Source organism: Lissotriton helveticus, chromosome 7 (assembly GCF_964261635.1).
Source record: "Lissotriton helveticus chromosome 7, aLisHel1.1, whole genome shotgun sequence".
NCBI classification, from domain to species: domain Eukaryota; kingdom Metazoa; phylum Chordata; class Amphibia; order Caudata; family Salamandridae; genus Lissotriton; species Lissotriton helveticus.
The window spans coordinates 1,547,002,534-1,547,017,988 of record NC_136068.1 but is presented as its reverse complement, the minus strand read 5'-3'; the positions used below and the strand labels follow the sequence as shown (position 1 = coordinate 1,547,017,988).

At 43.9% G+C, this 15,455-nt stretch overlaps 2 protein-coding genes and 1 long non-coding RNA gene across 7 annotated transcripts in view; 2 read left to right on the top strand and 1 right to left on the bottom strand.

Annotated features, from left to right (window-relative positions):
• Positions 1–7,678, top strand: part of PRPF31 (pre-mRNA processing factor 31) — a 205,509-nt gene extending 197,831 nt beyond the window's left edge. For all 5 annotated transcript variants that reach the window (XM_078655005.1, XM_078655009.1, XM_078655007.1 and 2 more), the window contains one exon: positions 6,658–7,678. In XM_078655005.1, coding sequence (XP_078511131.1) covers positions 6,658–6,783 — 126 coding nt within the window. In that variant the 3' untranslated portion in view covers positions 6,784–7,678. The remainder of the gene's footprint in view (positions 1–6,657) is intronic.
• TFPT (TCF3 fusion partner) overlaps positions 1–15,455 on the bottom strand; it is a 536,610-nt gene that overhangs the window by 395,536 nt on the left and 125,619 nt on the right. The gene's annotated exons all lie outside the window — the stretch shown is intronic.
• LOC144770478 (uncharacterized) lies at positions 10,426–13,829 on the top strand. Its single transcript, XR_013598908.1, has 5 exons — positions 10,426–11,403; positions 11,549–11,645; positions 11,890–11,978; positions 12,398–12,464; positions 12,822–13,829. It is a non-coding gene; the product is annotated as an uncharacterized LOC144770478 (long non-coding RNA).

Below are 15,455 nucleotides of genomic sequence, written 5' to 3'. Positions count from 1 at the left end.
CCCAAAGATTGCTCTGCTTGCCCACAATCAAGACCTCGGTCTTTTTAGCGTTAAGCTGTAGGCAATTGGCAGTCATCCATCCTGCCACTGCACTGAGACCCTCACGAAATCTGGTAGCCTCAGGGTCGGAATCCCCACTAAGTGCGACCGCCAGCTGCGTGTCGTCAGCGTAAGAGACCATAGTCCGGTCCCAACGCTTGGTGACAGCAGCCAGCGGCTGCACATAAAGATTAAACAAAGTGGGGCTAAGTGCTGAACCCTGCGGTACTCCCTGCTCAATGGAATAGGGTTTCGACTCGAATGGTGGTGTAGCGACCCTAAAGGTGCGATCGGTAAGAAACGACCGAAACCAGTCAAGTGCCACACCATTAACACCTGCTTCTCCCAACCGCTGCAGAAGTATTGCGTGCAAAACAGTGTCGAACGCGGCACTGAGGTCGGGTAGTACCAGTGCCGCAGTTTGACCCGAGTCCAACACGGAGCGCAGATGTTCTGTCATGGAGAGAAGTGCGGTCTTCGTACTGTGACCAGCACGAAAACCATTCTGCGAAGGGTCCAGAATGTTAGCAGACTGAAGATGGTTAGACAGAGTGCCATTAACATGGGCTTCTGCTACCTTCGCGACCCAAGGGAGAAGGGAGATGGGTCGATAGTTCTCCAGTTTGAGAGGGTTCAGTGCAGGTTTTTTCAAGATGGGTTTGACATAAGCTTGTTTCCATTTGGGAGGAATTATGCCCAGGGAAAAGAGAGATTTATAAGTTGGCGAATAGGGGGTAGGCATAGTGAGGCTGATTCTTTAAATTGCGCTGGTCTAAGGGGATCCGCAGGTGACCCAGATTTGACTTTGACTACCAGCTTGTCAAACTCCTCCTCCGATAAGTCAGGGAGTGTGGATAGGGCCAGGTTAGCACTAGGAATGGAGCACTGATCCTCCATTGTCAGACTAGTACTAGGGAAAGAGCGATATATATTAGACACTTTTTCCACGAAGAAGGCCGCAAGATCTTCACAATGTGAAAGTGAACAGATCTCAGCCACAGGTACTCTGTTGGCCGTAAGATCTTTTAACACTTTGAAGATCAACTTCGTGGGATTAGAGCTAATATTAAATTCATGAGAGTAGTAGGCTGCCCGTGCCCTACAAATAGCTCTATGATAGCTCTTAACTTTTGCTAAATAATAGTTTTTTTGCCCAGCCTCATAGGTCTTACGCCAAGCTCTTTCTGCTTGCTTACACGTTATCTTTAAAAGCCGAAGAGAGTCATTATACCAAGGGCTAGGTTCTAACAAGCGACTCTTGCTCCAAGCTGCGGGAATCAAGGAGTCAAGGGCCTTAGTGACCCATTCACAAAAAAGGTCGTAGCCAGACTCGACACCCTCAAAAGAGCCTAACAGGAAACCTCCGAGATGATGATGGAAGTCAGCTAATTTAAGTTTCTTCCAAGGACCCCTAAGAATGACTCTGATACTTTAAAAGGACGATCCTTGATCGTGACATGAAGCTCCATCAGATGATGATCAGTCCAAGCTATAGGTCTTGGCAGGAGGACCTTAGCCACAGTCAAGTTTGTGAATATCGGGTCCAGAAAATGCCCCCCCCCCCCCCCCCCCCCCCCCCCCCGTGAGTAGGGTGAGTGACCAACTGGGAAAGCTGGAGTGCCTCCAGGTCCGCGAGAATACTACTAATCGCTTGGGTGTGGGAAGTGTCAAAATGAAGATTTAAGTCCCCAATAATGCTAAATGTAGCCGACCCTAGTGCAAGAGCTTGCGAAATCTGGGAGAGCTTTCCTAAAAGACACATCACTACCTGGTGGTCTATAAATCAGCAAACCAGACATAGTGAAATGATGGCTGATCGTGATGCAAAAATATGCACTTTCACAGCCAGCTATGTCCAGAATTTTCCAGGTACAGGGGTAGCATGATTTAATTGCCATAGCAATCCCCCCTCCCCTTGAGTTTCGATTTGTGCGTGAAAATAGAGTATTCCGAGGGGAGTGCTAGATTTGGCACAGCCATGACCTCATCATGTAACCATGTCTCGGTCATGAAGAAAATATCGGGGGTCATCAGATAGCAAGTCAAAAATGGCCTGATGATGCTTGGCCAGAGATCTGACGTTAAGATGCCAGATTTTTAAATCACAAGGGGACTGAGAGATTATGGGAGGGGCGACTACCAGGGCGTCGCCCAAAGAAGGATGCACCGTGTAAGCTGAGATGGGAATATGAAGAGGAAGCGACAGCTTACCACAAGGGCACAGAAAAGGGCCACAAAGTGGATCAAGGGGTGCATGTTTAAAAGGTATAGAGAGGCTCCGTAGCCTAAGGAGGTCCACCCTAGAGTACATAACTACCGTCGATGAAATGTGCAGTCTCTGGCGCCCGGCGCTTCCTTAGCGCTGACGGGCGCAGACGGGCAGGACTCTTGCACGACTCGGGCGCGAACAAGGCGCGCCCACTGCGCGCTTCCGCTGCGCGCTAGGCAGACTGGTTTAAGTAGGCTGACCACGTGGCTAACTGAGCACTAGAGCGCTCAAAATGTCGCCCAAGAAACGTCCCCTCTACTAGCAAGATGTCGGACGATTCTCGGCAAAATCGGAAGCGCCAGGACCGGACCCGCTAAAGCAGCGGTGATCAATCGATTATAGTGCGGGTAAGTGGGAAAATACCAAGTACATAAAATCAGGGGATACAGAAATAAAAATAAACCAAGATACAAAAACGGATAATTTAAAATACCAAGCGCGCCTACAGCACAGCGCAAAGAGCTAGGGTACCTTATCCAGGTCAAAAATCACCCCTAAGTTTCTAACCTTGGTAACCGGGTGGGCGGGGGTCCAAGATCTACTGGCCACCAAGTGGGAAACCAGGCCGGAGAGAGATTGCCAAAAACCATTACCTCAGTTTTTTCCGAGTTAAGCTTAAGGCAATTCTCAGTCATCCACTAACTTATTGCAAGCATTCCAAGTTGGAAATTGCAGGCCACTTTCTGTCCGTTATTATTAACCCCCAGGACAAGCTGAGTATCATCTGCGTATGATGTTAAAGCGAGATGATGAGCTTTAATGATCCTCGCCAAGTCATACACATAGATGTTAAAAAGTGTCGGACTTAGCGAGGATCCCTGGGGAACACTACACGGTAGGGCAAATGGTGGTGATGATGGAAAAATTACCAAACGACACGGACTGCTCCCGGTTGGTGAGAAAGGGGGTGAGAAGGGAAATAGCACTTTTTGATATTCCTGTTGCCATGACACTGTCGATCAAAATACCATGATCGACCGTGTCAAATGCTGCGGAGAGGTCAAGCAGTATAAGCACTGCGGCCCCCCCACCGTCCAGGATCATCCCGATTTCATCCGCGGCTTTGATTAGAGCGGTTTCTGTGCCGTGTCCTTTCCTAAATCCAAATTGGGAGTCGTCTAGATATTGGTTATAATCAATGTATTCGGAGATCTGCACATTCATGATCTTTTCCACAATTTTAGCTGGGAAAGGGAGGAAGGCTATTGGCGTGTAGCTGGTGACATTGGTGGGGTTGAGAGTAAATTTTTTGATAAGAGGTTTAATAATAGTTTTCTTCCAGATGGGAAGGAAAAACACCTGAATTAAATATGGCTTTAAAGATTTCAGTGAGCTTGTGGCCAAAATTTTCAGGCGAAATTTTAAGTATAGAAGGGGGGCAGGGATCATTCGGGGAGCCTGAGTTGATGGTAGTAAGGAGGTGAGAAACCAGAGCTGGGGATACCTGGCTGAAGTTCTGGAAAGTGGGGGCATTTTTTATGTCTACCGGAGAGTTTACAAGTTCCTGAGTGAGTTTAGATACTGGTGATGACGAAACGATGTCTGTTGGAGCGGGAGTGTGTGTTTTAAAATTTGAGTAGATAGCGCAGAATTTTTCTTGAAAGTAAGTTGCTAGGGAGTCTCACATACTTTGAGTAATGTCTGCCGTAACGGGTTTGACTTGTTCCGATAGGTGTGTGACAACCTGATAGAGGCTTTTAACTGAGTCCTGTGCCGAATCAATTTGACTGCTGTAAAATTTGCTTTTTTCAAGGATGACCATGTATTTATATTTGGTTAGTTTTTGTTTATAGTTTAATGTCTCAGCAGGATCATAGTGTCGTCGCCATTTTCGTTCTTGCCATCTGCAGTGTTGTTTTTCGAGCCCGAGGGTCTGGTTGAACCAGGGGGCAGAACTAGAGATCCTGTTAGTGGATCTTTCCTTTGTAGGTACTGTAACATCAACTAAATCCTGAAGCCAATTGGTATATATAATGGCTGCTATCTCAGGATCAGAGATGTCAGTTGTCTGTGAATCGTGTAGTTTAGAGTTGAATTCGGTCACATCAATACTTTTCCATGCTTTGAAATTTATGGGGGTAAGGGGATTGGTGGGTAAGGGGAATTGGTAGTAGTTTTAATATAAAAAAGGATCGCAGAGTGATCCGTCCAAGTTAGTGGGAGGGTGTCTTCTATGGAAAGTGAATTGAGGTTGGAAAAAAGACCGTCTAAAGTGTGGCCCGCAGAGTGTGTTGGGGAGTGAACTAATTGTGTAAGGCCTACCGCTTCGATTTCTGATAGAAGGGCCATAGTGTCGGGATTGTCAAGAGCCTCCATGTGGAAATTAAAGTCTCCCAGAATGGTAAAATTGTTTTCCCCTGCTGTAGGTTCTAGAAGGCAGCCCAAAGAGGACACAAAAGTGGTTCGTGAACCTGGGGGACGGTAGAGAAGAATGCCTCTGAATAAGTTCGAGTGAGGGGTTAAAGTGAAATTGATTGCTTCACAAGAGGAGATGGGTAGGACTTCTGTCCGGAGTGTGAAATTATTACGATGAATGATGGCAATGCTGCCTCCCTTTTTTAAGGGTCAATCGAACCTGATGTTCGTGAAGCCCTCTGGAGATGCAGTGGTAAAGTCTGGTCCACAGGAAGGATCACCCCAGGTCTCCGTTAGGAAGAGAATATCTAAATTCCAGCTTTCAATAATGTTAGCGATTTCGTATTTATGTTTTGGTAGCGATCTTTCATTAATGAGGGCGGAGCGGACCGTTTTAGGTGATGTGTTTTTCCTGTATGTGGTAAACACTTTACAACGTCAGACTGAAATATTATTTAACATTTCAGAGTGGTTCAGTCATTTTTCAAATGCATCTCTATCCTATTATTTAACGAACACTTCACCTGCCAAACAATGTATGTACTTGTATACAAAATTATACTTGTTTTGCACAGTTATAGGCAAGGCCACCTTCGTATACAGATCAGTAACTCTTGAGTGCAACACTGCATACCAGCGACCGTTTTCCGAACCCCATGACATAGAACTGGTAAATATTCCATCACCATTTCTTTCCTGTCAAGTCTAGTGGTCTAGCATCTGTAGGCATAGAGCTTTGTGGCCTTGAGCTAGAAACATTGAGTGATTAGGATCTGAGAATTCGAATCTTCTTACACAGAAATGTGAACTTCAAAGAAACACGTCTGTGTTCTTGATTTCACTAGAAGGCAACATCTCCTCTCTTTGGGCAAGTTAAACTTCCTTTTCTCTTTGTGCAAAGGAGAGAGGCAACTTTCACTACAGGAGGAGCCTACTTTTAACAAAGGAAGGATATTGGAAGCCCCTACCACCCAACAGGTAAGGCTAGTCCTGAGAAGGGGATCAAACGGAGTGTACAGGTTTTCCAAGCGATTCAGAGGGCATACAGTGATACGCTTGAGATAAGAGCAGATTAAAAGCAGTCCTCTAAAGATGACAATTAACCACTACCTCTTTTCTGAGAAAAACCAGTAGGTAGACATTAGTGGGCTCCGCCCCATGTTCCTCTTAAGCTTCCAATGGCAGACTGGTTCCAGCCCATTGAGCTCTGAGTGATGTCACCTGCTCCAGCTAGGAAGGTAGAGCGAGCCTTGAAACCATTCATGGCACACAACCCTACCCTCTGGCCAAATAGAAACCATTGTTGCGGTATCTTCTGCCCTCTTTAAACTTCCATGCAGATGAATTTAAATGGATTTAACTTTTGTTTTGTAAGTAGAAGAAACCATGAACATTTAATCAGCAGTCATGAAATGAGTGAACACTTGGGAGAGGGGATACCACAGTTGGTTTTGATCTATATGGGAATACCTTGCTTTTGCAAGGTGTGGCGACCTATAATGGCTGTGTGCTTTTTGATTTCTTTCAAATGTCAGTCTCAAGACCGTATTTCCCTGTATCCTGCTGCCCACTCTAATTGGGGAGGTCAAGTTTCTTCTGTGACATAATGCCAGATGAGCTAAAAGATTTAGCCCACCAAGAATCACAAAAGGCAATGGGAAACGGGAACATTGACTTATTTTTCTTTAACGAGCCAGGGTTTTAAGAAAGGAATGTATACTTTAGAAGTTTAGATAAAGCTTTATATTCTCACGGAATGGTAAAAAACGGACTCAAGTGTGTGACACGTATAATGGCTAAGGTCTAGTTTAATGGCTAGTAAAAAATACTTTAATGCTGTGGTCGGGAGTTGCCTTGCGTGTTCATTTAGTCCTACAGATCGCAGTTTTTGCTGATCCTTTTGATGCTGTTAAGTTTTTATATGCAATATTTACGTCTTTAAATTGTTGCTTTCATTTTCTTCTGCTTATCTTGGCTGCCTTTTTTTTTTTTAGGGCCTGGAAATTGTTAACCCTCAGGCTGCAGAGAAGAAGGTGGCAGAAACCAACCAGAAGTACTTCTCCAGCATGGCAGAGTTTTTGAAAGTGAAAAACGAGAAAAGTGGCCTATTGACTCAATGAAGGGGCACACCACCTGTCCCGCAAGTGTGCAGATGGGAGTTGTATCTCTCTGTGGTTTAATGGGAGACGAGGAGCAGCTAAGAGTCAAAAGTGGATAAACTAAATGTGTTTCCGGACATGAACACTGGCTGGTTGTCTATCCTTTCCAGACCTGTAGTCATGTGGTCTGAATTGGCAGGAGCTGTTTAGTCTTACTGCAACTGTGCAGTTACCTTATTTCAGACATGGTCAAATTGCTGCATTCCTTTCCCAGCTAATGCTTCCCAGTTTGTGGAATACCGTATATTTATTTGAATCAGACAGTTCAGCGATGCCAGCTATGAAGAAACTTATGCACTGAGTATCTGACTTGGACTTTTAAAGCACGTGAGATAGTCTCACTTTTACAGAGGGAATGCTACAGAATGTAACTTAATTTCAAAAGGTGGATGACAAGGTTGGACCCTTTTTGGTGCCGTGCTGGAGGTTAAGTTCATTTTTATTTTCTACTATTGTAGACCAACATTTTTATGAAATATGCTGAAATTATGGTAGTGCATCTACAAAGTGAAATGGCAGGTTGTGTTTGAATGGATTTTAAAGCTCGTGTTTCATTTAATTGCGTTTGGGTCTACCAGAGCCAGTATGAGTGACAGAAGGTGTGTTGTATGATACCATGTTCAACTTTGTGATTTGTAGTGTTCAAAAAGAGTGCACTATTCAGTAACATTGCTGGAACCAGACAATTCTCTGAAGCGGTCTACTACTCTGACAGATTCTCCATGTAACCATGTTTCATTCTAATATTCAAATGTCAAGTCTTGAATATGGTTCCAAGAGAGTAAAGGTAACAGCTAAAGTTTGTATGATATGCACGTACTATAAATAAAGAGTGAAAATTTAGTATGTTAACTTATTTGTTTGTGCTGAACATATTGTGTTATTTTCAAAATTCCACTTTATTTAATATGAGCTCAAATAAAAGGGCACCACTGAAAGTTGCCTTTTTAACTCCTTTCTATTCTCTTTTTGCTAAATATAAGGCTATGTGAAAAATAAGTTGAGACTGAACAAAATATAGAGCGCACTCGCAGAGATTAATACAGTCGCTTGGGGAGCAGAGTTACTCATCCATTATGCATATACAGGCTATGACCCAGAGTAAAGCCATGAGAATTGGCTCTAATGTGGTAGAGTTTCATTTTTCTCTAGGCATTTTATAAAGTTGATAGCTATTGTTGGGCCACTTTGCATCCAGGGTGTAAAGAACCATAACCAAGCACTTCATTTGCCAGTAACAATTTTTCCAGAGAATTCCCAATGAACAGAATAATGTTTGTAGTCTTCTACAGCGCTGTTGATAAAATCCACAGATTGGGGCCCAAGTAGTGATGTTGCTGGTACAATATGGCAGGATCTAGTTAAGGCCAAAATTAGAGGGAGATACCCTAAGTCAACGAAAAGGGACGGGTAGCAGTATCAGAAAAAGAGTCCCTTTCCACGAGACTGTTTTGTCGGTTAAAAAAAGCACTGTATTCTAGAGCTTCATTAGATATGGATCATTTGCTATATATCTTATTTATCATAGAAACAAATTCTAAACAAAAGTTTTGTCTGCTGTGAAATATATAAAACGAAAACAGCTTAACCATAAAAATGTGCAATTATTTATTTTTAAAAATTACACAACTATTGACAAACGGAGGTCCTCATCCTCGGCTCCACCCCTTCAGCCTGGGACGACTCCAGGTGGCCGACTTCACTGTGATCAGCCCCGACACCCACCCACCAATGCACGCAACCTAGGGGTCATCCGCGACTCCATCCTCTCCATTACTAAGCAGGTCAACGCCATCTCCTCATCCTGCTTCAACACCCTCCGTATGCTCCGCAAGATCTTCAAGTGGATCCCTACCGAAACGAGAAGAACAGTCACCCAGGCCCTCGTCACCAGCAGGCTGGACTACGGAAAGCCCTCTACACAGGAACATCGACCAACCTCCTGAGACGGCTGCAACGCATAACTCCTCGGCACGGCTGATCCTTGACATCCCCCGCCGCAGCCACTACACACCCCACCTGAGACCTACACTGGCTCCCCGTCAACAAGAGGATAACCTTGAAGCTCCTCATCCACGCTCACAAAGCACTCCACAACGCCGGCCCAGCATACATCAACAGACTACTCAGCTTCCACACCCCCACCTGCAAGCTCTGCTCCGCCGGCCTCTCCCTCACCACAGTCCCCCGCATCCGAAGAACAACCGCCGGCGGCAGATCCTCCTCCCACCTCGCCGCCAAGACCTTGAACACCCTCCCCACCAACCTACGGCAGACCCAACACCCACTGGCCTTCAGAAGACTCTTCAAGACCTGGCTCTTCGATCAGTAGCAGCACCCCTCACCCCCTCCTCTCCCCCCCCAGCGCCTTGAGACCCTCACAGCTATGTAGAGCGCTTAAGAAGTGTCCTGATTGTCATGTTTTGGATTTCTCAATCAATCAGTTTTCTCAATGGATTAAAAATATTTTGACAGAGAAGACTTAATACAAATACATAATAAAATGTATTACAAATAAGTAAAGACTTGTGGAGGGGGGCAAGATGGCCGCAGACTGACCTCCGTGAGAGTCGCTGCCGAGACTCTCAATCCGAGCGTTATGATGGAATGGAGATAAAATGCTGACATGCCGTTCCGCACTTACCTGACTGACCAGCTGGTTGATTGGGTATTGCACCGTGGCCTGCGTCTGAGATCCAGGGGACTGGTTGTAATTAGTGAAGCAATACTTCAAGAGATCGGAGCTATAGTTGAGGCGCCGCTGGGGTGCCCGATCCGCGGAGTGAAGATGGGACCAAAAGCACATAAGCCCACGAAGGAATTGTTGTTGAAAGACCCCCGAAAAGGAGGCCGCTGCTTCTGTCACTGCTGTGCGCGGCTCAGGTCAATCCCGGCGCGATGTGCCTTTGAAGAAAAATGAAGACACAGGCTCCACGATGAAGGATAGCGGCACAGAGGGACGTAAGCTGTGGGTGACTGGAGTGGAAAGCTGCCTGAGCCAGCCAACAGTGATGGAGGCATTCTCGGCCACTTCTGTGGCTACAATCAGCACGATGGAAGCTCCCGATTTGGCACCTTCAATGGCCGCAAGTAACATGGTGAATTTCTATTGGAACTATTTCTGTGCTGTTTATCAAAATGATACACAAATTATAAAACTATTTTTTGGAAAAAATATTACAACCAGCAGTCTTGGTCATTTTGTTTGTGCATACAGTCATTGTTCAAAAACACAAAAATGCCATATATAATAGCATATAAACAACATATGTCAGAACCATGATGGCACTGCAGGTTTAGTCTCAAATTTACGTGACGTGTGATAATGTCTGCTTATTTGGTACAGAAATGTAATGTTACAATTAATCAATACATATGGACAGGTACCGGGACATTTTTTATTTAACGACAATTAGGACATGAATAGTTTACATATTGCACCCTATTCAACACATCAAATCACAATGCAATAGGTCCCGCATTTGTGAGTTTCAGCTATTGGCATTTTAAATAACAATGCAGTTTGTGTTTTAAAAATCAGTAAGTGGTGTGTAAACACGCACTTTGTACTTATAGTTGTCGCTTATGAGAAGTAATGTTGGCAGTAACTGCGTCTCTTTTACTGCCAGCCTTGCTTCTCGTTAGCAAAGACTATAAGTGCAAAGTGTGTGTTTACGCACCGCATGCAGGTTTTTAAAGCATATAAAGAAAAGGCATTGGCATTTACAAATAGCTCAAACTCACCAAAATGCAAGACCTATTGCATTGCAAATTCTTGGTTTTTTTTAATGAATTTTATCATGCATACAGTTATCCACAAGAAAATTTCTACTAACACGAACCGAACTGGTTCGAGATTCCACATATTTTAAATAAGTCCCAGGTGTCAGGCTGAATCTGGAAATTTTCAACCCGTACACCTGCTTGCCAGTAGGTGCCATTATGCAGCTCCACACCAATGATGTCCTGCTCCAGAAGTGAAATGCAGAGCCACATAAAAGCACCACACGTGCACCGACGTCTGTTCCTTTCTTTCCGTGCCACCAAACATGCATCCAGAACCACCCCAAGTCTCCAAAGTGAACGTTTCCTACTGAAACGTTTAGCTAATTTTAACTAATGTGCAAGGGTAATGTCACCAACAAATACTATGGGCTTGAAATTCTGCAGGGACTGTCACAAACTGTAACTGATCACCATCAGATATGTTCCTGGTGGTTAGGGTTACAACACCATTCCAGGGCCTGCAATGAGTGCGCCTGTAGTGTGGCCTAAGCGTCCGAGTGCGCCGATACCGGGTACATCAAACTTCACGGAAGGTGAGAGTCGCATCCTTTCTGTTTCCGCCATCATTATGGGAGAGATCCCCTGTTTAGCCTTTTATCACATGATAGTGTTATACTATCACAGAGGCATGTAATGAGACTTCATCTGTACCCTACAGGTCCGACCGCCCCGGATATCTTAAATACCATCCATAGCGGAATTTCGGCTAACAGCACCATCACGGAGATTTATAAAGCCGCTTAAAAATGCCTCACAGCATCCCAAATATTTAGGCATTTTTTCAGCTACCTCCAGGTGAGCCATGTTCCCTTGTATTACGTCTTTCATTATCATTAATGCCCCTAGTAGGCTGCATTAGCTCTGTTGGTTTTGGTCGGTATACTTTATAAGTGCAGCACGCGTTTGCTGACAGTCTGTACACATTTTCTATATATTGCAGGTGCGACCTCTAAGAATTGAAACCGTCAAGCATAACCTATTCCCATGGGTGTTAACCAAACCGCACGTCCGTAATTCCATATATATTCCTAAAACGGGTAAGTTTCCAGACGCGTGGTCTCATTAAGTGAAACTGCCTGACAGCTTTAAAACTAGCGTTCTATGCAGCATTATATCGCATGGAAACTTTTGGTCGATTTCGCGTATCATTTCTCTTCCTGCATCTTCAGGTATATTGCATGTTAGCCTTTTTTATATATTGAGCTAGCCTATTAATCGAACAACGATCTATACCGAACCTTTGTGATAAATTATGACCAATGGATGCATATCTGTTTACAGATTTTTATCACTTTTATCACACGTGGTGAACATCGCCCTTCGTCGGAACCAGATTAGACGCATCCATTTCCAGAGACATCACTCTGCAGGTACTATGCATATACATATTTTCTTGTAAACACCCTTCCCCTCCCCCCCCCCCCCCCCCCATTCTTGTGGCCCGTAAATCGCGATACCACTGTAGAACAACTGGCATGAAAGATATAGTTTTCTAGATGAAGCAGGCAACATTTAATTATGTATGTGCGCACCATTTTCCAACAGAATGAGGAAGCAACTAACTGTTTAAGCACCCCTGACAAATAAGAAATACGCTATTATAATCCAACAAATGCTCTTGGCTGCTTGCACCAATGCCACAATTGTGCCCAAATCTCGTAACAAGTGTGTATCCCCCCTCCCTTTTCTTTATTCATTTTTTATATAATTTTTATTTTTTCGAAAAGATTAAAATTGGTATTTCTCTTAAACACCGTCTCCTCCCGCTTCCCTTTCCTTCCTGTTTTAGATGAAAATTGGTCCAAATATATACAAACCTTTGAGCATTGACCGAGCAAATCCCTGGTCTGTGTTAAGTAAGTTGTTCTAAGTATTATCATCGTACCTGACTACATGAACCTATTAAACATGTGAGAGCGAAATGTATGTTTTCATGGCCTATGCTTTCATAGTGTATCCTAACAAGTCTAGAAATTAATTGTGTGTTGTACTCTTGTAATATCAGATTATATGTACCAATCAGTGAACATAAAGTAAACAAAGTTGTTTGGGAAACCTTTTCTCTTGGTGACAATTGTTTTTCTTGTATAGATGGAATGGCCTTTTCAAGTTAATTGTAATATAGAACGATGTATGCATGTTTTTATTGCCACACCTTAAAAGGTATAAAGTACCGTTTTTTCTTATGTAATGTTTCTGTATTATCATTTCAGATTGTCTTTGTGGCTCCTGAGGAAGGCGTTCAGTCGCCGAAACGCGCGTCGAGTACTATATTATTGATTTATGGGCACCCCTTGATTGGTGTTCTTGTTATAAACTAATATGGTCATTGTTTTTAATGTAACATTCTCTCTGTGACTTTTCAGCATTCAGTTGTTTAATTTTAATCTTTATTGTACATTGTATGTGTTGATCAATGAATTGTAATTGTGTTTTTATTAAAACATAGCGAGTTTTTTATTACCCATATACTTTTTCAATTGTCCTTGATTTGGTTTCCCACTTGTTTAGTTTAATTGTAATTCCTTGACTGCCTAGGCAATTTTGCACACAGGCTAAGCCTGGTTAGCACACATGTTATGTTAGCATGGCTTATTAGAAGTTTAAACGCCATTTTACCTTTTGCCGCTTTTGCACACAACACAGCATATAGGGTTTTTTGTAAGATAGGCTTCGTGAATGTCTGCACATGAGAAAAGGCTTGTTTTCGACATCCCTAGACTTACTGTGCAGACTAGGGGCACGATGTGAGTGCTGAAGCTGTCCTGGTTATCATAACATGGTAGCTGTTGTTCGAACTGATTGGCTAACGTTTTTAGACACAACAAATGGCAGCTGTGAGCCAACTGAGATTCTGGCGCCTTTATTGTTGCACAGTTGCCATGATTTCACACACTTGGAAGATTTTTCGTTTCCAGGGATGCAGAGAGCTTTTGCTGATCCAGATGTGATTTACTCTTGCTGAGCTGAGAGGTAATGGGGTCCCCCGTATAGGCCTAAGAGACCTTCTTCAGTTTATAAAACATAGTTCCTAGATAGGGAGGGTGTTTTAACTAGGCGCTGTAAGACCTGTTTTCACCATCTTTGTAATCTGATTTCTCCTTTTGTGTTTTATGGAATTGTAACAATGCTGATCATATTATTTTTAATCATATGTCTGCTTATGTAGGCAAAGATACTGCACCTGAGAGCACGTCGTTAAAATAAATATTTTAACCTTACTCGTGTCTCTTATTTACTCCTGTTGTGGACTGGTATGAGAGTATGACGAAAGAGTGTTCTCCCTTACCACCTTTCCTGAGTTGGTCCAAGTCGCATGTTCTAGGTTGTCTAATCATTGATTACTTTGCTATAGGACGAAGAGCTAATTTGACACTGATGCTAGCTGGTTGGGGTTTTATAGGTAGTGAGGTGAGTTTCTGGTACACCACAATTCACTGATGTCCTGGGTCTCTGTGCACAGTTCTCTGTAGGAGCAGGATCCTTGCAACAAGGCGCACCTAACCTAGTGGTCTTATTGTGAGACTCTCAAATAGTGCTATATCAGTCCACGACCCCCCTCCCTATTGTTTCTGGTTGACAGTGGTGACGGATAAACCTACCTATAGTTTTATAGGTCTTATCAAGCTTGATATTTTAAAACGTTTTCTATTGAATTGCTACCCAGTTGTGCTTCATTTTATTACATTGTACTTGGCTCTTTCTGTGTCATTATGGCTGCCGTTGATATCCCGGTGCACAGGCTTGCAGGATTTCAACGCCTCTTTGGAAGGCATGGCAGTTGTTTTTGTTGTAAAGGGTGACGCAGCGCACCCGTTTGAGCTGTTTTACTCATGGGTCACGTTTCCTGCGGTTGATGCTAATACTAATGTGTTTAATACTTACACTCCGACTGCTGTGTCTTCAGAATACGCTCCATATAGAACACAGGAAGTTCCGATTTCTTCTTGGCAGGATTGTGTTTGGTTTAATGGCGCCATCCCCCACACTATGACGGCGGTCAGAATGGGACCGTTGTCAATTCCAGGCGCTTCTTGGCCTGTTTTAGCTGGTTTTACCCAGCACCCTGCTGCGGGACGTTGTACAGCTGTTGAATTAAGGCCCCTTTATACCTCTGGGGTGGCAGTGATAAGGGGTCTGGTTCATTATATTTCCTGTAACCTCCCCGGTCGGGCCCCTGGTGGTGCGGTGCATCCAGTTGGACCCAACGGGCTGAAGCTTACTCCCGTTATGGTTAATGTGGTTATGGGCAAGCGTACCCAGGATAAGGATGAGATGCCTTTCTGGCTTGCTGAGAAATTTGACCAACTGGAGGCAGTATTTCCTAATCCCACTCCTCTGGAAAAACACAGGATCCTTACTATAAGTTTGCAAAAAGACGTAGTGCGGGACGTAAATGACTATACCACATGGGGTATGATTTTTGCGGCAGTCTATACTAGGTGCTTCGGCACCCCATCAGTGGCTGTCCTTCCCTCGGTCATTAAACGCGTTCAAGATGAACTCAGACCGGAGCGGCTGTAGAGTTGGAAATGCGACTCGTTGGATCGTTTGACATGTTCGCGATCTCGTCCTTGCTAATGTTAAGGGGGATGCGGTGAGTTTCCAAGTGTCTAATGCTTTGTGCGATGTTCCCGAAGCCGAAAAACCCTGTCAGTTACCGGAAATTATTACGGAGGCTTATAAGACCATTGGCCGTAATAGTTTGGGTGTTAAGCCTTTTGCTAAAAAACAAGCACAGCAGCAAACTCAGTCGGCAACTTCAGATAAAGATGATCGCCAGAAAGTTCAGAAACAACAACATTGGAGTAAGAATAAAATGCAGGGGAAACCGCAACAGAAACAGG